Genomic DNA, 17,918 nt, shown 5'->3' with positions numbered 1-17,918 from the left:
AGTAATACCAAACCAAGCCTTAGTCATGTCATTCTTTTTTTCTTCTGTATAAATCATATATTCATAAAATAAATTGAAATCGAACTTGTCATCCATAAGAATTAAATTCAAAATATTTCATTTACAAGTTAAGAAAAGTATCATTAAAGGATAATATTAAGTATCACTTACGCTTGTGTGTTTAAAATTGAAAAATTAACATATATTTGTTTGTTTGTGAAAGATTTTCCTTACTATTTTCACCACATTTCAGGAGAGAGGTCAAAATGACTATTAGGCAAGGAAGAAAATATCGGTAATATCGGAAATATCGGTAGTCCGAAAACACGGAAATATCAATGGAAATATCGGGATAATATCGATATCGATAAAAATTACATGGAAACCACGGAAATTGTAAGAAAAACTTGGAAATTTTTATTGAAACTTTGCAGGATGTTTATTTAGTCAATTATCTATTAGTTTATCACAAAAAATTGGAAGGAAATGCATTGCATGATGGATTTAACTGATTTAAGTTGATTATATAGCGAGCTGGCAAACATTGTAAGTGTAGAAAATATGTAGTAATTAATGAAAGAAGTTTAAACACACCAATTGGGGCTTATTGCGGCAAGTTTTTTAGATATGACCTCGCATCAAGTCATCTTTTGTGTTAATTTGTAATCTTAACTGGTTTTGTTGTGTTGTGTCAATTAGTTAAATTAAGCGGTACATCCAATTGGGGCTTATAAACATTTTAATTCTCTTTAAAAATCTAAGGGCATTTAATCAAGATTTTAAGTGATTCTTTAAAGTTTGAGGGGTATTCGATCATGATTTTTAAGAAATTCATACATCCCAAATGTATTCATTTAGAAATTGATTCGAATAGATTTTTAAAAAGTTGGGAAACTCGAAAAAATTAGAAATATTTCACATAATATTTTAAACATTCTCAAATCGCTTCCTGAAAATTTGAGGGAATTCACTTAAAATTTTACATAAAAGTTTTAAAAATTATTAAACTTCATCAAAATTCATAAATTTTTAAATCTATTATAATCCTTTAAAATCTGAATGGAGTAAAAAATTCAAATCTAAACCTAGTATGAAACAATCACTAAATTACATAGAATTTCTAAACCAAATCTAACAAGGATCAATTACAATTCTAATACGATGTTGTAATTACTTGGAGTTTTTTAGGGCAATTTAAGTAGATGATTTGGGGGCCTGAAACTTGGTTAAATCCCTAAATTGCCAATTGAAACGAGAAAGAAGAGAAGACAGAGAGAACGAGAGGCTCCCCGTCTTCCTTTGTGCTAGTAATCCATGGCGTCAACGAGTCAACGATCCCTCCTCCTCCTCATCGCCCTCATCTCCCTCTTCGCAATCTCCGCCACCGCATCAAGGCCCTGCAAAACCCTCTTCGTTTCCTCCTACTCCTTCTCCCTCCGCCGCCTCCCCTCCTCATCTTCCTCCTTCGGCTTCATCACCGAGATCAGCCAGATCCGCCCCGTCCACCTCCACCCCGCTCGCTTTGACGACGGCTTCGTCCCACACCCTCACCACCACGACGCCAGCGAGAAGCGAACATCGGCACCAGGCACTTGGCCAACATCGGCTGCGGCAACCAGCAGCTGAGATCTGTGGTCCACTCCCTCTCCATCTGGCCGTTCAGTAAGCCCTCATCCGCCTCTTCCAGCTCCTTCTTCTTCCTCGACGGGCGCGTCCTTCTAGCGATAATATCGAAATTTTCGCGATATTTCTAAAATATTGCGATATTATCGATATTATCGCGAAATTTTGCCGAAAACCCTTTGGATACCACTAAAAATATCGGCTTGTGGAAAAACCGATAATATCGGCGATATATCGCCGATATTATCGATATTTCCTTCCTTGCTATTAGGTAGGTGAATTGGTTTCGAAATGAAGGTAGAGTGGGCGAGTGGAAATGGAAGAAGAGGAGGAAACTTTGGCATGACTGTCAGAGATATCTCGTCCGCCCAAAGTCACAAAAAAACCCACTCTACATTCGAGTACTCATACGTGACAAGTTAGCCCCAGTAAAACTTTTTGAAAGCGAAAGTCCTAACTCATCACTTCCTTGCTGCTTGCTTATTATATGTTTAGGTCTGGTTTGGTACTGAAGTGGTTCTAAAAAAATTGATATAAAAAAAAGTTGGAAGTTTTTTTGTGTTTGGTAAACATTCCGCTTCAGCTTTTTTTCATAGTTTTTGGTGAAAAAAAAGCCAAAAACAAGAAGTTACAAAACCCAGCTTTGAAAAACTGACTTTTTTTCACATCTGTTTTACATAAAAGTTTACCAAACACTATAATACTACTTTTTTTTTTCAAAAACATTTTTACAAAAAAGTTTACCAAACACTCTACAGCTTTATTTCATAGCTACTTATTCTTATAACACAGCAGAAGCAGCTTTTTTCAAAGCACAGCAATACCAAACCAGCCCTTAATGATAGGGCATATTACTTTAGTCTAAAGAAGGCTTTTCAATTGCACTGTACAAATGAACAGTGTTTTGAACCACATTTCAGTTTATTTACAAGATTGCCACTCAGATGCTTTTAACCAGCTTTCTCTTAATTTACAAAATTGCCACTCAGGCTTGATGACCTATCTTCAACCGTTCGCTGCATTTCAGCTTTTGACTCGGCGAGAGAGAGGGGGGACATCACGGCTGACAAATTGGAGAGAGAAGATCGCTCCTATTTTTGACTCGGAGACAGCTGGGTGTGCCTGTGGTGAGCGGATAGAGGGGGACAGAGCGACTACAGAGGAGGGAGACACAGGGCCTGACAGATTGGAGAGAGATGGGAGCTACGGGTTTGGACTGAGTATGAGAGATATTTAGGTAGGTGCTCTGCCAGGATCTATAGGATTTTCTCCCATTTTAGAGAGAGAGATGGACAGGGAGAGATACAGAGCGGAAAGCATGGGTGTGTGTATTCTTTGGGTCTTCCGAAAACGCTAGAAACCTAAAACATTCTCAGCTGCTCTGCAACGGGTTGGCGACTTCGATCATGCGTCCTACAGTCCGCATCAATCTCTTCCATCTCTGCTTCGTGATCCCTTCGATCCCTGCTTCGTGATCCCTTCGATCCCTGCTTCCTCATCTTTTCGATCTCTGCTTCACGATCTTCTCGCCCCCTCATCCTGCACCCAATTTCTCTAGCGTTCAAGAGGTAATTAAATCTCACTTCTTTCTCTGATTCGTGCCTTATTCTCACTGTTTTTCTCGAATTGTTTGTTTTTCTTCAATATTGTTGTGTTTCGATCCCAAATTTTTTCGTATTTTAAGAAATCTTATTTCTGGTATCTGATTTGTGGAAGGTTTTTTATCCTTTAAACGTGGGTTGTGGGTGTTTTGTCCAGGGAGCAAAATTGATCTGGTTAGGCTTTTTCCCTTTGAAAATTAATAGATGTTCAAATTCGAAACCGTGAATTATTAATTTATTTGTTGTTGCGCTTCATGAAAGCGAGGCAATCATGGTTGGATTTCATGGCGTTCATGAAAGACTCGGTCAGGCTTTAGAAGGTTTGCCTGATGAGCTTTGCCCATCAGATGAAGTTGAGGAACAGGTATATACATATATGCCCCTTTTTTCCGTTTTCAAGCTAATGCTTCTCATGTGTTATTTCATTTTTTTCACACAGACAGATCTTTTATCAATTCAAACTATTCTCGCTTTGCTGCACACGTTTGATATAAGTCCGTCTGGGTTTGACGAGATTCAGAGTACTTCTTATCAAATTGGTCGCACGGACCACTACAAGGAAGACATCTTCCAAACCCTCTACATAGCATCGAGGTAAATCCCACTTTTGCTCTGCTTCACAAATTATTTGTATTTTTCCGTAATATATTTTGATTTCTAGAACTGTAATTTCAGATTATTGCCCCTTCGACTCCTCTCCCACTGCCTCAAGCCAAACCAAACCCAGCTCCAGCCTCCAGTCCTCTACAAATCAAACCTCACAAAGTAAAGCACTCTGATTTCGTTTTTTATTTCTGGTCCAGTAACCTTAGGTAAAGCAAAGAACTGTATAAATCCTCATGCATGTGGTTTGTTCTTTTGCAGAATCCGATATTGAAGGTGATAAGTAGCTGGTTTTAGCTTCTAAGGCAGACACTTGAAGAAGGAGCAAAGATGAATACATTAGTGGCAACGAACAGAAACTTTAAGTTTGCTGCTCGGCTTTTGGGATTGGACTTCAAGCTTGAGAAAAGTTTACTTATACCATTTAGGGAAATCAAGGTAATTTTGCATATAATCTCCCTTTTGTATATCCCTTACTCTTAATTATAGGTAGATTTCAGACCTTAAAACTAATGTGGTTATTGAGTTTTCTCCTTTCGTTGCTTTTGAACTATATACTTTGGTGCAGGTTGAGTGTACTAGGCCAAAAGACGATGGCAGTTTGGCTTCATTTGTTGGCTTTAGGGTTCAACATGACAATGCTAGAGGCCCCATGAAGGGAGGAATCAGATATCACCCAGGGGTATATGCATACTTTGTTAAGTTCCACTTCTACGACAAATGTGAATGGTTGTCATATATCAAGACTCGCTGCCGAGAAATTGTCTTTAATTGTTATCGATCCTTTTATGGAAAATGTAGGTTGATCCAGATGAGGTGAATGCTTTGGCGCAGCTGATGACATGGAAGACGGCGGTAGCCGACATCCCATACGGGGGTGCCAAATGGGGTATAAGATGTAATCCAGGGGAGTTGAGTCTTTCCAAACTAGAGCAACTCACCAGAGTTTTCACACAAAAGATGCACGATCTTATCGGAATCCACACCGATGTTCCAGCACCAGATATGGGGATAGGTCCACAGGTTGAGCACGCCACATTTTCCATTAATTTTGTTCAAGAGATTTGATTACAACAGAATTTGGTTATCAAGTAGATCAGCTTGAATGTCCGAAAAACTTTGAACTGTATTTTAACACTTTTCTCTTCTCGATCTTTTCGGTTTTTTTTATGTTTAAACAGACCATGGCATGGATACTAGACGAATACTCAAAGTTTCATGGCTACTAACCTACAGTAGTGACTAGAAAACCTATTGCAAGTAAATCATGGAAATGTGCTTAATGGTTTGCATTGGTTGCTGTTGTTGCATAATGGTTTGAATCTGTGCTTAGGTTGGTTTGAAACTCAGGTTGTGTGAATTAAGGTGTAAAAAATGAATATGGATGAACCTTTAGCTACTGCATGTAGATTCAGTTTTCCTTTGCATTTCAGTGAGTTGGAAACTGAGTGGAACTGTTTGAGAGAGAGAGAGAGAGAGAGAGAGAGAGGATGATGTTTGGATTTTGGTATATGCAGCCCTACTATAACTTTTTATACACACTGAATACACTTACCTTTTTTTATATGCACACACAGACTGCATACACATACAATATACACTCACACACATCACACACTTATCCACACAGAGTACACACACATTTTATATGCATACACAGTACACGCACATGCAATGTCACACAAACACTGTCATGTACTTATACACACACAACACATACAATATATACTCACACGCTTATGCCTTCTTTTATCACTTGGAAGATTTTGTTGTTTTTCCTCAGCAATACAATATACACTCACACACTTATGCAGCACAAGCACTCACACACACAGTACACACATTGTTGTTTTTCCTTATTTGATTATTGGGATGCCAAACTTTAAGAATTTGTGTTTAATTTGATTCTTTGGTATACTCAGTTAATTAGCTAAGTAGTGGTTTACATTTAGATAATATATATATATATATATATATATATATATATGTATATATATGATTTTGGACTGTAGTTTTTCTCTAACTTAATTTGTTTTGATTCAATGGGTTAGTGAGTTAAGGTTGTTCTTAACTTTCTGTTTCTTGATTGAATTTGTTTTTATTCAATTGGGTTAGTGAGCTAAATTTCAAAAGGGGGGGGGGGTTTGGTTTCCGAATGCCTCTTATGGGTTGTGTATGAGGCTAGAGGATTTGAACTAAACCACGCAATGGACATTCATAATAATGTGCAAGTAGGTATTGCATATACGCTTAATGGTTTGCATTGCTTGCTGTTTTTGCATAATGGTTTCAATATGTGCTTAGGTTGGTTTAAAACCCAGGTTCTGTGAGTTTAGCGGTTTAATTGGGGGAATGAAAAATTAAAGTTGGCCTTTCATTGAAGATGGTTAAACAATTGGAGTTTGTTTTATTAGAAAGATGGTTAAACAATTTTGGTTGCTCCCCTTTTCACTGTGGCTTTGTTTCAACCATTACATTTCATACATTTGAAATCTGTTTACAATCTCATTAATTGGTGTACGTTAGCTCATATAACTCAAATTTAATGAGATTTGGTCCTCCAATTTGTCTGATTTCCTAACGGATTTACTTTCTTTGGAAATTTCAGGAAGCCTGATTATGGGAGGAAGAATACGCTTCATTGCCATCTTTAGGTATACAATTCTGCACACTGATTACATGTTCAAAGCCTAATTAATTGTACACCAAATTTTTATTACTTTTGTAAAGCTTTTGTACTTAGATTTAAATATGTGATTAGTTTGTGAAGAATAAACGAGAAAACTAATCATGGGGACATACTTCTTTTTCGATTTTCTCCTTTGCATTGTTTCTTGAATGAAATTGGATTCATGGATGTAGGGATACAGCAACGATTGAGGTGTGAATAAAAGGTCTAGGCATAATGATTTCAGGGTTTAGAATTGATTCGAAAATACGAGAAAATGCTGCATTCTCTGTTCTTTTTTGCTGTTTACTTTTGTGATTCCAACTTAGTATATACCCATTTTTATAAAACCATGAATGGTGGTTGTTAAATGTTGAGCCATTTGACAATCCTTAGTTCTGCATTCCTTGATTTTTTTTTTCTGTTTCAAGTTTGAACAACCTTTCATGTTCTTTTCTGATGGTTTATAATTGTATATTTGCAAAGATGCATGGCTATTAGACCTTCAATTAGAGATCATCATGATTGCATTGTCATAAGACTGAAGCTGTACAATTACTATTTGCTAAATATTACTTCTGTCATTTAATTGAGGTTCGTGTAGAAGAGGACTCAGGCATGTTGTTAGTGTAGATTTACATTTCTTATTACTTTCGTGCAGTATTTGATTGTAAGTCATGAACAAGCCAATGTTTTTCAAACTTTACAGATGCCTATGTTCACATATGAATTCTTTTCAAAAAAAAAAAAAAATGTTCACATATGAATAATTTGGCTTATGGACATTAATGTTGTAAGCAAATATGGTAATTGTTCAATCTATGGAATATCTATTTAAGGTCTCATTGGTTTAACATTATCAAAACTTCTGCATATGTCTGAAGATTAACGAATGCTTATATATACATATAAGATCTGAAACCGAAACCGATGGAATTGTTTTCTTATTTAGTAACCACCGTGTATATATATATATATGTACATATGTATGTATATGTATATGTATACATATGTGTGTGCGTATGTGTGTGCGTATGTGTATGCGTATGTGTATGTGTATTCCAATAAACTTGCTTATATCTTTGGAAATGTGTACATACCAACTGTCAAAGCATGTATATACCAATGTCCAAGTTGAGCACAACAATGACACCCCATTCTATTCAATCTCAGTTATTGATACAACGTTTGATGATCTAATTCACCTATTTTCTCTATTGCGATTTTGTCTTATATCTCTTGGTTAACATTAAAATTTGGATGGGGGAAAAAGGTTTGTGGTTAGATGGGTATTTGTTAACCCATAGTGCTCAACCACATAAGTTAGACCTTTTAGTTGCTTTATTTTGCTCTAATCCTGTCACTTTTTTGGCTGACATTTCACGTAATTAAAGGTTTATATTTCCCACTTGGAAGTATATGGGAAAAGAAAAGGGGAAGGAAACAAGAGCCGAAGTAAGGGCTGTTTTCTTTTCCTTTAAATTGTTTAACGTTTACGCTTTTTATTTGTCGAGTTCGTAATTTAGTTCATTTATACCGTGCTTTTGGCATGGTTTATTCTTTTAAGTGCCGGTTGCCCTATAGCCGTTACAATTTAGGTCTTTAGTTGTTTGATAGAAAATCGCTTTGATTCATCGTTTCGGATAGTTTGATCGTTATGCTCTTATTTCAGATCTTAACTCATTTTGGTTGCGAGTTTGTTCTGTAATGTTTTTTTCCTCTGCTATTAATAGCTTACCACATGTGGTAGCAGAGTGATTGCATTAGTAGCTTATGTATACAAGTGAATTCAGATGACACAATGAGTTAGATATTCGAAAAAATGTCTGTTCATTTTTTGAATCTTTAAAAACTGTCGAATCAATTTGAGTATGTAATTTTATGTTAATTGTTAGGTAAATTGCTGTTTTTTTTTCGCTGATAAAAAGTATAGAGTTTGGCTGTGTAAATGTGTGTAGTTTATACATTTCGCTCGGTTGACAATTTGATAATGGTTGAAGTGCATTCTTTAATCAAATGTGTTTTCTTTCCTCGATCTTAAATGTCTTTTTGGTATTTTGCAGATCAAAACAAAGTGAAAGCTTTTGACTGAATTTTGCAACCGCTACTTTGCTGCTTTGGTAAAGTCTCAACATCTTGATAATATCAATTAATTTTGGCTGTAATGTTAAGGTATTGAGTTGAATGCATATGCTACATGGCATAGGTCTAACATGATTAGAACTTTAATATCATGATGTGTGATGCTAATTAAGCACAATATGAGTATCTGTACCAAGAAAGACATAAGCATCTAACGGATCTACTTTCTTTGCAATTTCAATTTGGGAATTGAATTTATTTACAAAATTACAATCCTTTTTAAAATTTAGAAAAGAGCATGTCAAAAGACCAATTTTCTTTACAAAAACTTGAATACAAAGTAGACCATTAGTGAAAACAAACCAACAACGATTATGGTAATTTAGTAAATTAAACATAAACCATCTTTGAGAGTCATACTCCCATTGTCGGTTTTCCTTGCGAGCATATTTCCTACCCAAAGTTTCCCAAACTGTGTTCTCAAACAGCTGCATCGGCGTATCTTTCCAACTTCTAATAGTGTTTGGTCCCCATACTTTCCACAATTCGTTTTGGATCTTAATAATAGCTGCTATATTGCTTGCAATTGTCAATGATTTAAGTTTTTCGTTTTCTTTTCTTTTTGGAAAGCATGAGTGTGAAGTTTTATCAGAGTTTGACAAACAAATATATATTGAATATTTCAAATAGACTTTAAATTTATCCCATAGAATTTCTCCTTTTCTTTTTATGATTGTTGTTGCCATGCTGAGAAAAAAAATTATATTAATGGTTGTTCATTTACCTTTGTAGTATTTCATACTTATTCTGATCTCCACTGGTTCTTTAAATGATGTGGTTTTTCAATCAGTTAACAGTTTTTAAAACGGGAGTTTTAACAAAACACTCCCGGTACTGTTCATTTTTAACGAAAAACCCCTTTTTTACCTTTAGCTGACACTATTCACTATACCTTTGAAAATGACTTTTCATTAAAAGAGACCTTTTTTTGGACTTTTCATTAGTTTTCCTTTTTTAAAATTCAAACAACATTATGGTTCTAAGTGTATTCATTTGGCTAGCGTTGGCTAAATCCTCTCGAAATTTGGTTTAGTCAGTACATATTTGTATAATATTTTGATAGAAAATGTGTTATATTCTCTCTATATTTGGTTTGCAAAGGGAGGGCAACATTTTTCGGGCTTTGGATATTAAAGACTAAAGATGGTTTTACTTTGTTAATTAATTTAATTAGCATGTGGTTTGGTGGGGTCTGGTATGTATGATTGAACTAAAGTGTGTGACAGAAGAAACTGTGAATAGTGATTGGTAAATATTTCGCATTTTTTTCTATGGGCCATTTGTGTTCTATTTGGGTTGTATTTTGAGTCATGTAATTTAAATTGCATACAAAGGGCTAAAGAAGTAAATCCAGTATACAAGCGCTCACGGTAAAGTTTAAGTTGAAGCTACACTATGGAATGTTAAATATTTAGTTGAAATCTGAAGACTGAAAAATAAAATAACTTAGAAGCTAAACTGAGTAGAGTTAAGTTTTTAGCCTCAAATATCCTTAGGCGGACACAAAATTTTGACCCCAACATCCAAGATTTTGATCCCAACAGCGTGGATAAACATGTTGTCAGACGACTGATTCCAAAACACATTTTAACAGCTTTATCCGGCTGATAATTCAGAACATTATCAAGTATAAATGACTGGTCGTTAGTTAAACCCTTATGAGATTTACCCTTTGTTTGTTGCACTTTTGCAAATTTAATCCGTTCCACCATCACAGTTTTTTTTACTTTTACAGTTTCCGGAATGCATTTTCGATCTTAATACTATCTGCTCTGTTGCTTGCAGTGATCAATTTTTAAAACTTGAAACAACATTATAGTTCTAAGGAAAATTTGGGAAGACCAAGGATGTAACCATCTTCGGTTTCACATTGTTCGCCATTAAATTTCCTAATATAAGTATTTTTTACATGATCTTACTGGTGAATTGTTAAACGGTACAAAGAGAGAAAACAACATGCAATTTTATAAACTAAACTTCACATGCATTCTCTTTAGTATGGGGTATCCGAGAAAATAGGTTTAAGGATTAGGTTTGGTTGGATTTCAACCATTACATTTCATAGATTTGAAATCTGTTTACTCTCTCATTTAATTCATGTACGTTAACTCATTTAACTCAAATTTAATGAGATTTGATCCTCCAATTTCTCGGATTTCCTAACGGATTTACATTCTTTGGAAATTTCAGGAACCCTGATTCTGGGAGGAACAATACGCTTCATTGCCTTCTTTAGGTATATAATTTTGCACACTGATTATATGTTCAAAGCCTAATTAGTTATACACCATTTTTTTATTACCTTTGCAAAGCTTTTGTACTTAGATTTTAGATATGTGATTAGTTTGTGAAGAATAGACGAGAAAACTAATCATGGGGACATACTTCTTTTTCGATTTTCTCCTCTGCATTGTTTCTTGAATGAAATTGGATTCATAGATGTAGGGATACAACAACGACTGGGGTGTGAATAAAAGGTCTAGGCGTAACGGTTTCAGGGTTTATAATTGATTCAAAAATATGAGAAAATGCTGCATTCTCTGTTTTTCTTTTGCTATTTGCTGTAGTGATTCCAACTTAGTATAAACCCATTTTTATAGAACCATGAATGGTGGTTGTTAAATGTTGAGCCACTAGACAATCCTTAGTTCTGCATTCCTTCATTTTTTTTGTTGTTTGTTGTTGTCATTCCAACTTAGTTTATACTTATTTTCATAGAACCATAAATGCTGGTTGTTAAATGCAGTCCAAATGTTCTATTCTAACTCAAAACCATCCTCTTCCAAAAATGAACAATCTCACTGATTTTCACTAAACGTACTCCACAGTAAACCATTATTTACTCTATTTAGCCTATTCCTTCTAAAACCAACGTTCTCACACTCTAACCCCTGTACTAATTAAGAACCACCTGCGATACCTCATCCTTACTTTAGGCCTTTAAATTAATATGGTGACAGAAGATGCATTCCCGTTGTTAGCAGCTTTTCTTTCGTTAAATATAAATTTGTCGTACATTAAGTCCATTGAACTGTCCCAGTTAGAGTCCATTGCATTGTCACAAATTGTGTTACTATTCCTGTATCCATTTGTTTGTGCTTCGAATTCTAACTCTCAATCTCACTTATTTGTTGTAGTTTAGATCAAGGTCTTATTGCAACGTTGTGATCTGCTCTTCTTGCTGCCTTTATCTAGGAATCCGCACCTATTGCATTTGAATCAAGGCTTTGGTATGTCACCTAAACTAATATACATTGTTTCCCTTTGCTTTCCGTTTGAGTTAATGCAAATTTATCATGTTTCAGTCGATTGTTTGGTTTTATCAGCTTATGTCATTCGTTTGCTACCTGCTTTGTTTCTCATTCTTGGTTATCTCTGTAATCTTTTGATACTTCACAAGTTCATTAGTTTCTTTGTTTTTGTTGGTTTTAACTTGGTCTCAACCATTCTATTATTGTTCAAAGGTGCATTGGTGTCATCTGTGATTTTTCTTTAACTACCTGTTCCTAATTCTTAGTCGAATGTTGTTAGTCATTTTATATATATATATATATATATATATATTTTTTTTTTTTGTCAATTGCTTTCTTTCTTTGTTGCGTTTTCAATTTCCAAACCATTCTTCAGACGTTAGTTACTTTGCTTGGTTGGTGTGGTTGGTGTTTTCGTTAGGTTTTCCTAAGAGTCAACCATCTCATCCCTCCCAAAGTACATTAATAAGTGCTGTTAATAACTATGCTCTCCGAACAAACCTAAGTTATTTCCAAAAAACTCACAGCTTCTATATTTGAGTTTTAAAATTTTTTGACACAGTTATTTTAAGATCTACAAGCTAAACACATTTTTCTTTCTAAATACATAAATATTAACGTTGTATTTAATTTGTTATTCAAGGTTAATAAAATGGTGAAAGAGATTGATCGAAGCGAACAACAAATTCTAGAAGGTGATTTGGTAAAAAAATTTAAGGGAACTGATTAAGGCTCGAAACAATAAAAAGTATGAAGGAACGATAGTGAAATATTTCGATACTGCCCCAGGACCCCGTACAAAGAATTCAGTGAAAATAAAAAAACAAGGTTCGGTTTGCGCGTTTATGGTAAGGGCCCAACCTGAAACAAATTGGTGGTGCACACTCTCTACTCACCTTATATATCCCTTTGTCATTCATTATTATGTTGAATTTATTTAGATAAATGTTTCTTATTCATCCAATTACGATTAGTACACTGATTTCCCACAGCATAGCGCGGGCTTATTTTCTAGTATATAATAGAACCACGTTCCCAGTCAAATAATTGGACCTATATATATATATATATATATATATATATATATATATATATATATCAAAGCCATTCTCATTTTTTCCAAAAAATATGGACTAGGTGTGAAACACACTCCACATTGAACTTCAACGATCCAAATAGTCTAATTTGTAAATCTCGATTCATAGATCATTCTTACAAAAATTAAATTAAATTCAATCCAAAATCATTTGTCTATTTAATTATCAAGATAAAATTTTATTGTTTCTTATATAACAAACAAAGTATTCGTTATTTTTTTTTAACCAAATTAGATGTCTTAAATATTTTAGATTTGGCTAATATTTTGCAAGAATGATCTATGAGGTGCAACTTGAAAAATAGAGGGTTCGAATCGTTAAAATTCGATATCGTATGAACCCCATAACTAATTCCTATTTTTATGAAAAAATGGGGATCCCTTCCCTTGAAAACTTATAGTACAAAAATTAAAACATAAGGCCTTAATTAAGTTTGGGAAGTAAACCCTGTAATTTGGACGACAAGCAAGATCACAGACAGCCCGAACTAAAACCTTGTCGTTTAAGGGCTAATTACATTTTACACTCTTTAAATTTGCGATGGTTTACATGTTTGGTCATGAGATTTTGATTTTTTCACATTACACCTTAAAATTTTAAAACTGTATCAATTCATGTCTTTTGCCTAACAAATTATTTGAATCTTCATTAGATTGATTGCATGATGAGCATGGAATCTATAATTGGATGGATATGTAAACAACATTTGTACAAAATTGACTAAAAAAACATCAATTTATTGAAGAATTAGACATTCAAATAGACAAAAGGTGAAATTTAACACAATTACAAGATCTTAGGGTCCAATGTGTGATATAAAAAAGGAAAGTTTCGGGTTAAACAATGTCACACTCCAATCTCGACATATGTCCAGGATCGACACATGACGTCACCAAATATTCGTAGATCTAACATACCCCACCTACGGGATATGTTCAAAGCATAACTCGAGTTCCAAATGCGTAATAATTTTTCGTATGCTTTATGGTTGCATCTAACCTCCTCGTTAGATTGCTTACGTACCCTCAATACGGATTAAGCCGTTTGTAGTTCACCATTTCACTACACTCGATTATTCAAAACATATCTCACTACGTCTCAACATAATACACAATTCAGCGAATGCCACATCTCAAGGATCAATCGACGAAGCACAATAATAATCTCAAGCCACGTTGGTCGACAAGTCTAATCATAATCATAACAATTACATCCAATAGCATCCAATAATCACACCAAACAATAACACTTACCATACACTGAAATGCAGGGCTAGAGTGACACAGTTCGGTTGAAGCTTACATCTCTGAAGCTAAAATCAAATCCAAGAAACCAACAAGTCAAATGATGCGATTTCGGACCACTCAACGAAATCCATCAACATTTGGTTATGGACTACTCAACGGAACCAAGACACCAAAGGGGATTATAGACCACTCAACAGAATCCGAACCAAGATACAATTCCGACCACTCAACGGAATCATGGAGTAGAAAGGATTACAGACCTCTCAATAGAATCCGAACCAGGATACAATTCCGACCACTCAACGGAATCGCGGAGTAAAAAGGATTATAGACCTCTCAACAGAATCCGAGTGGATATGATTCCGGATCACTCAACAAAATTGCGGAGTACAATAGATATAAGACCACTCAATGAAATCCAAGTTAGATACGATTCTGAACCACTCAACGGAATCACGGATCACGAGGGATTCCAGACCACTCAACGGAATCTAAACGAAGCAGGGAACCAGACCACTCAATGGAACCCCAGCGGATATCCAATTTTGGATTACTCAACGGAACCGAGCGGAGGGCCAAGGAACATATCAACAGCTCGAAGAAACAAAACATGAACCAAGTGCTCAATTTACGAAGGCTCAACAAAATAAAACAAAGCACAAGTACTAAATTTAGAGCAGATCAATGAAGCGAGAAATGGAACAATGAACCGAGATGTGAAACAAATTTCGAAGCAACAAATCCCCATGTCAATGGGTTAACAGTCCACTACTAGCCCTTACATTTCATCACATCACACCAATCATACAAATCAAGCCACATTTCAAATATGCACGTCAAATTACTTTTCATCAAACCATTCAACAAGCACTGCAAATCACATTTCACAAATATCATCAATACACAAGTCAATTTGAAACATTCGCCCATGGTCCACAACCGCACATTCGCCCAAGGGCTACCACAAGAAACCACCACTTTGATAGCTCCTATTCACAAGTGTAACCAAAACACCATATGCAAGACATGTACTTTGATCCTCAACAATACACTCAAACTAACTAATCTCACACTACAAATCTCAACGTCATTTTGGTTAATCTAGAATGGTTTGGTCGGAACAAGGGAATGTTTGAATAAGTATAACCTTTAGAAAATCAGGGAGCAAGTGAAATTTAAATATTCATATGCATGTTGTCTTCATGGTAAATAAGAAGGGTGACATTTTAAACCATGTGTAGACATAATAATATAATTTCCAACTCCATCATAGATCATATTAACTTGATACATATAACTCAGACAATATATAGTAGATGCGCAAAAGATCTGATAATGTTAAACCAATTTGGTTTAGTTCGAATGCATACACACACATATATTTTATAAGATGTCAAGAACATATCACTAAACTTGTTAAGCCAAAAGAAGACCCTAAACAGATCATTGGACAATTACCATATATGCCTTTTCAACATTTGTACTGAAAGACCAAATTGTTTCATATGAAAAAGAATGGGCATCTTATAAATAGTTTTAGAAAAACGGTGGCCAATCCACAACTCGAAATGCTACTATATAACTTGGATGTCATTATCCTTCTCTACATACTGCATCCGTCAATTGTTCACAAATAAATAAAAAAGTAACAATTTGAAATCTTCTTTCTTACCCGTAAAAGAACCAGCCAAGAGCTTTCCTTCAATTTGAAAAAAAAAAAAACTAATTAGGCCACTAGAACTACCTACTTGTTGTACCAATGGTGCCATCAGTAGAGCAGCTCCCCTTGCCATCTTAATTGAAGTCTCAAGACTTGCTATCTCTCCTTAACTCTCATCTGTCATCTTTCATCATCTCTTTCGTATTCCTTTTCTTTCCACTTTTCTCTCCATCTGCCCTATTACTCAAAGGAAAGGAAACGGAGAGTCTCTCATGTAAATTATTATCGTAAATATTAAGTTTATCCTCTTCCCCTTCTCGCTATCTCTTTCCTGTTGGGTACAAGAAGAAGGCCACGCGGTGCCTTCTTATCTGATGGCTTGAAGATAGCCATTAATACTATAACATAAAATATAAAAATAAAAGTCTTAAATCTTCATCTCATCTTCCAGGCTGTTTGGAGGTGCTTTCATGGGTATCAAAATGAGCACCTAGATAACTACAGAGGAAAAAGAAGATACAGTTGCAACCTTTTCTCACACTTAAGGCATACATATTCCTGAATCTTTCAGTTTAAGCTTTAACCAAAATATTGAAGCCAATAATTGATCAGCGTCTGATAAATAATCAAATTAAACAATAAAACCTAAATTAGTTCATTCTGCATTGCGAATAAAGGAATTATTAATTCATGTTTGCCTATCCTACCACATCGGTTCACTCGCACCATCTACATATCAAGCTATATGCTGCTCTTTGTTTTATCAAGCTATATATACACACACAATTACGTAAAAGGTACCTTTGTATAATCCAAGCTTCAGACTCCAGACCGCAGTAAGAGTCTCTTCCCCGCCGTGGTAGCAACGACAGCATTACGCATCTTCAAACCTTTAGCTTTCTGCAAAGTAAATCTCCTTCTTCTGCACTGAGGTGACCAATCCTTTTTTCCTCTTCTTCCCCCCCCCCCCCCCCCCGCGCGCGATCACAGCCATCCACCTGGTATTTTCTGGAGCCTTCTAGCAAAACGGGACAATTTTACCATTTTACCCTTAACCTTTGCTCGTTTATATTTCATTCGTTATAGCTCCAAATTGCAATCCGTTTGCAGTCACGGGTTCGTATCGACACTTACTATCCAAATATGTAAAGAAATCAGGAAAATTATGAAAGAATCAAATATGTCCGTGAAAATTTTGTTTAATTCAATAGGGGCGATTTCATCATTTTACTTAAATAAATGCACCGCAAATATAAACACGTCGAATTAATAATACGAAATACGTAATTTTAAATAGTGAAATCCGTGGAGGGGATTTCACAATCAATGTGCATTACTGTCACAAAATTGCTTGAGAAAAGGAATTTCATGGCTCCGGTTACATTTTCTCACCATCTTCTCTAATTGACTGGAACAAAACGATGGAGAGATATCGTTCACCAAAGCTTGGAAAGACCCCCTGGAAGCAGTCAAATTCTGAACTACTTTAATACACAAAGAATCGAAAGCAATATAGTTTTACGTGCACGCAGATAAGACAAACAAACAGACCAAAAAAGTAGTGAAGTGTGACCAACCAGGATTACCAGTCCATCTTTATATCATGCCTCTCTATACCAAAACACAATTCCATAAGTAAAATCACAGTCATGATTTTACCTTGACTACATAGTGTTAGGACTTGGCTCATCAAATTTAGTGTCCTATTTTATTTAGGATTGTATTAGGGAAAGTATAGGTGCACCGATTCTTTTCCTAAAACGACTAGGAAAGAATCAAAAGTAGTTTCGACTCCTTTGATGGCTCACAAAAGAGAAACAATTGATAAAGAAGGTGCTCTATGCTAATGTCTTGGGCTGCTGTATGCAATAGCATGCGCACGACCCAACCTAGTTCAAGCACTCAACATCATTTCCAAGTACATGGCAAATATAGGATCATGGTGATAAGGGATCATGTTTGAAAAGCAAAAAAAAAAAAAAAAAAAAAAAAGCAAGATGTTGGGAAATGTGGATGTCGATTATGC

General features: G+C 35.3%; 1 protein-coding gene and 1 long non-coding RNA gene across 3 annotated transcripts; one reads left to right on the top strand and one right to left on the bottom strand.

Moving 5' to 3' along the window:
* The first annotated feature begins 2,611 nt into the window (after positions 1 to 2,611).
* Positions 2,612 to 12,882, top strand: LOC126609377 (glutamate dehydrogenase 1-like). Of its 2 annotated transcripts, none has more exons than XM_050277312.1 (13): positions 2,612 to 3,191; positions 3,382 to 3,588; positions 3,664 to 3,818; positions 3,900 to 3,989; positions 4,089 to 4,265; positions 4,396 to 4,509; positions 4,629 to 4,850; positions 5,009 to 5,087; positions 6,440 to 6,481; positions 8,559 to 8,615; positions 10,828 to 10,873; positions 11,775 to 11,867; positions 12,532 to 12,882. In XM_050277312.1, exons 5-8 carry the CDS (start codon positions 4,158 to 4,160, stop codon positions 5,054 to 5,056), a joined length of 492 nt encoding a protein of 163 aa, XP_050133269.1. In that variant the 5' UTR covers positions 2,612 to 3,191; positions 3,382 to 3,588; positions 3,664 to 3,818; positions 3,900 to 3,989; positions 4,089 to 4,157; the 3' UTR covers positions 5,057 to 5,087; positions 6,440 to 6,481; positions 8,559 to 8,615; positions 10,828 to 10,873; positions 11,775 to 11,867; positions 12,532 to 12,882. The 2 variants fall into 2 exon arrangements, with proteins under 2 accessions (XP_050133269.1, XP_050133268.1); XM_050277311.1 differs by having other exon boundaries at positions 6,436 to 6,481.
* A 2,846-nt stretch (positions 12,883 to 15,728) lies between these two features.
* On the bottom strand, positions 15,729 to 16,876 carry LOC126609378 (uncharacterized). The gene is made up of 2 exons (XR_007618119.1): positions 16,694 to 16,876; positions 15,729 to 16,390 (listed from the first exon to the last, which is right to left on the bottom strand). It is a non-coding gene; the product is annotated as an uncharacterized LOC126609378 (long non-coding RNA).
* Between the last annotated feature and the right edge of the window lie 1,042 nt (positions 16,877 to 17,918).

This window comes from Malus sylvestris, chromosome 16 (genome assembly GCF_916048215.2).
Source record: "Malus sylvestris chromosome 16, drMalSylv7.2, whole genome shotgun sequence".
In the NCBI taxonomy this organism is placed as follows: Eukaryota; Viridiplantae; Streptophyta; class Magnoliopsida; order Rosales; family Rosaceae; genus Malus; species Malus sylvestris.
Note: the sequence above shows the minus strand (reverse complement) of the source record. Positions and strands in the feature narration are given on the sequence as shown.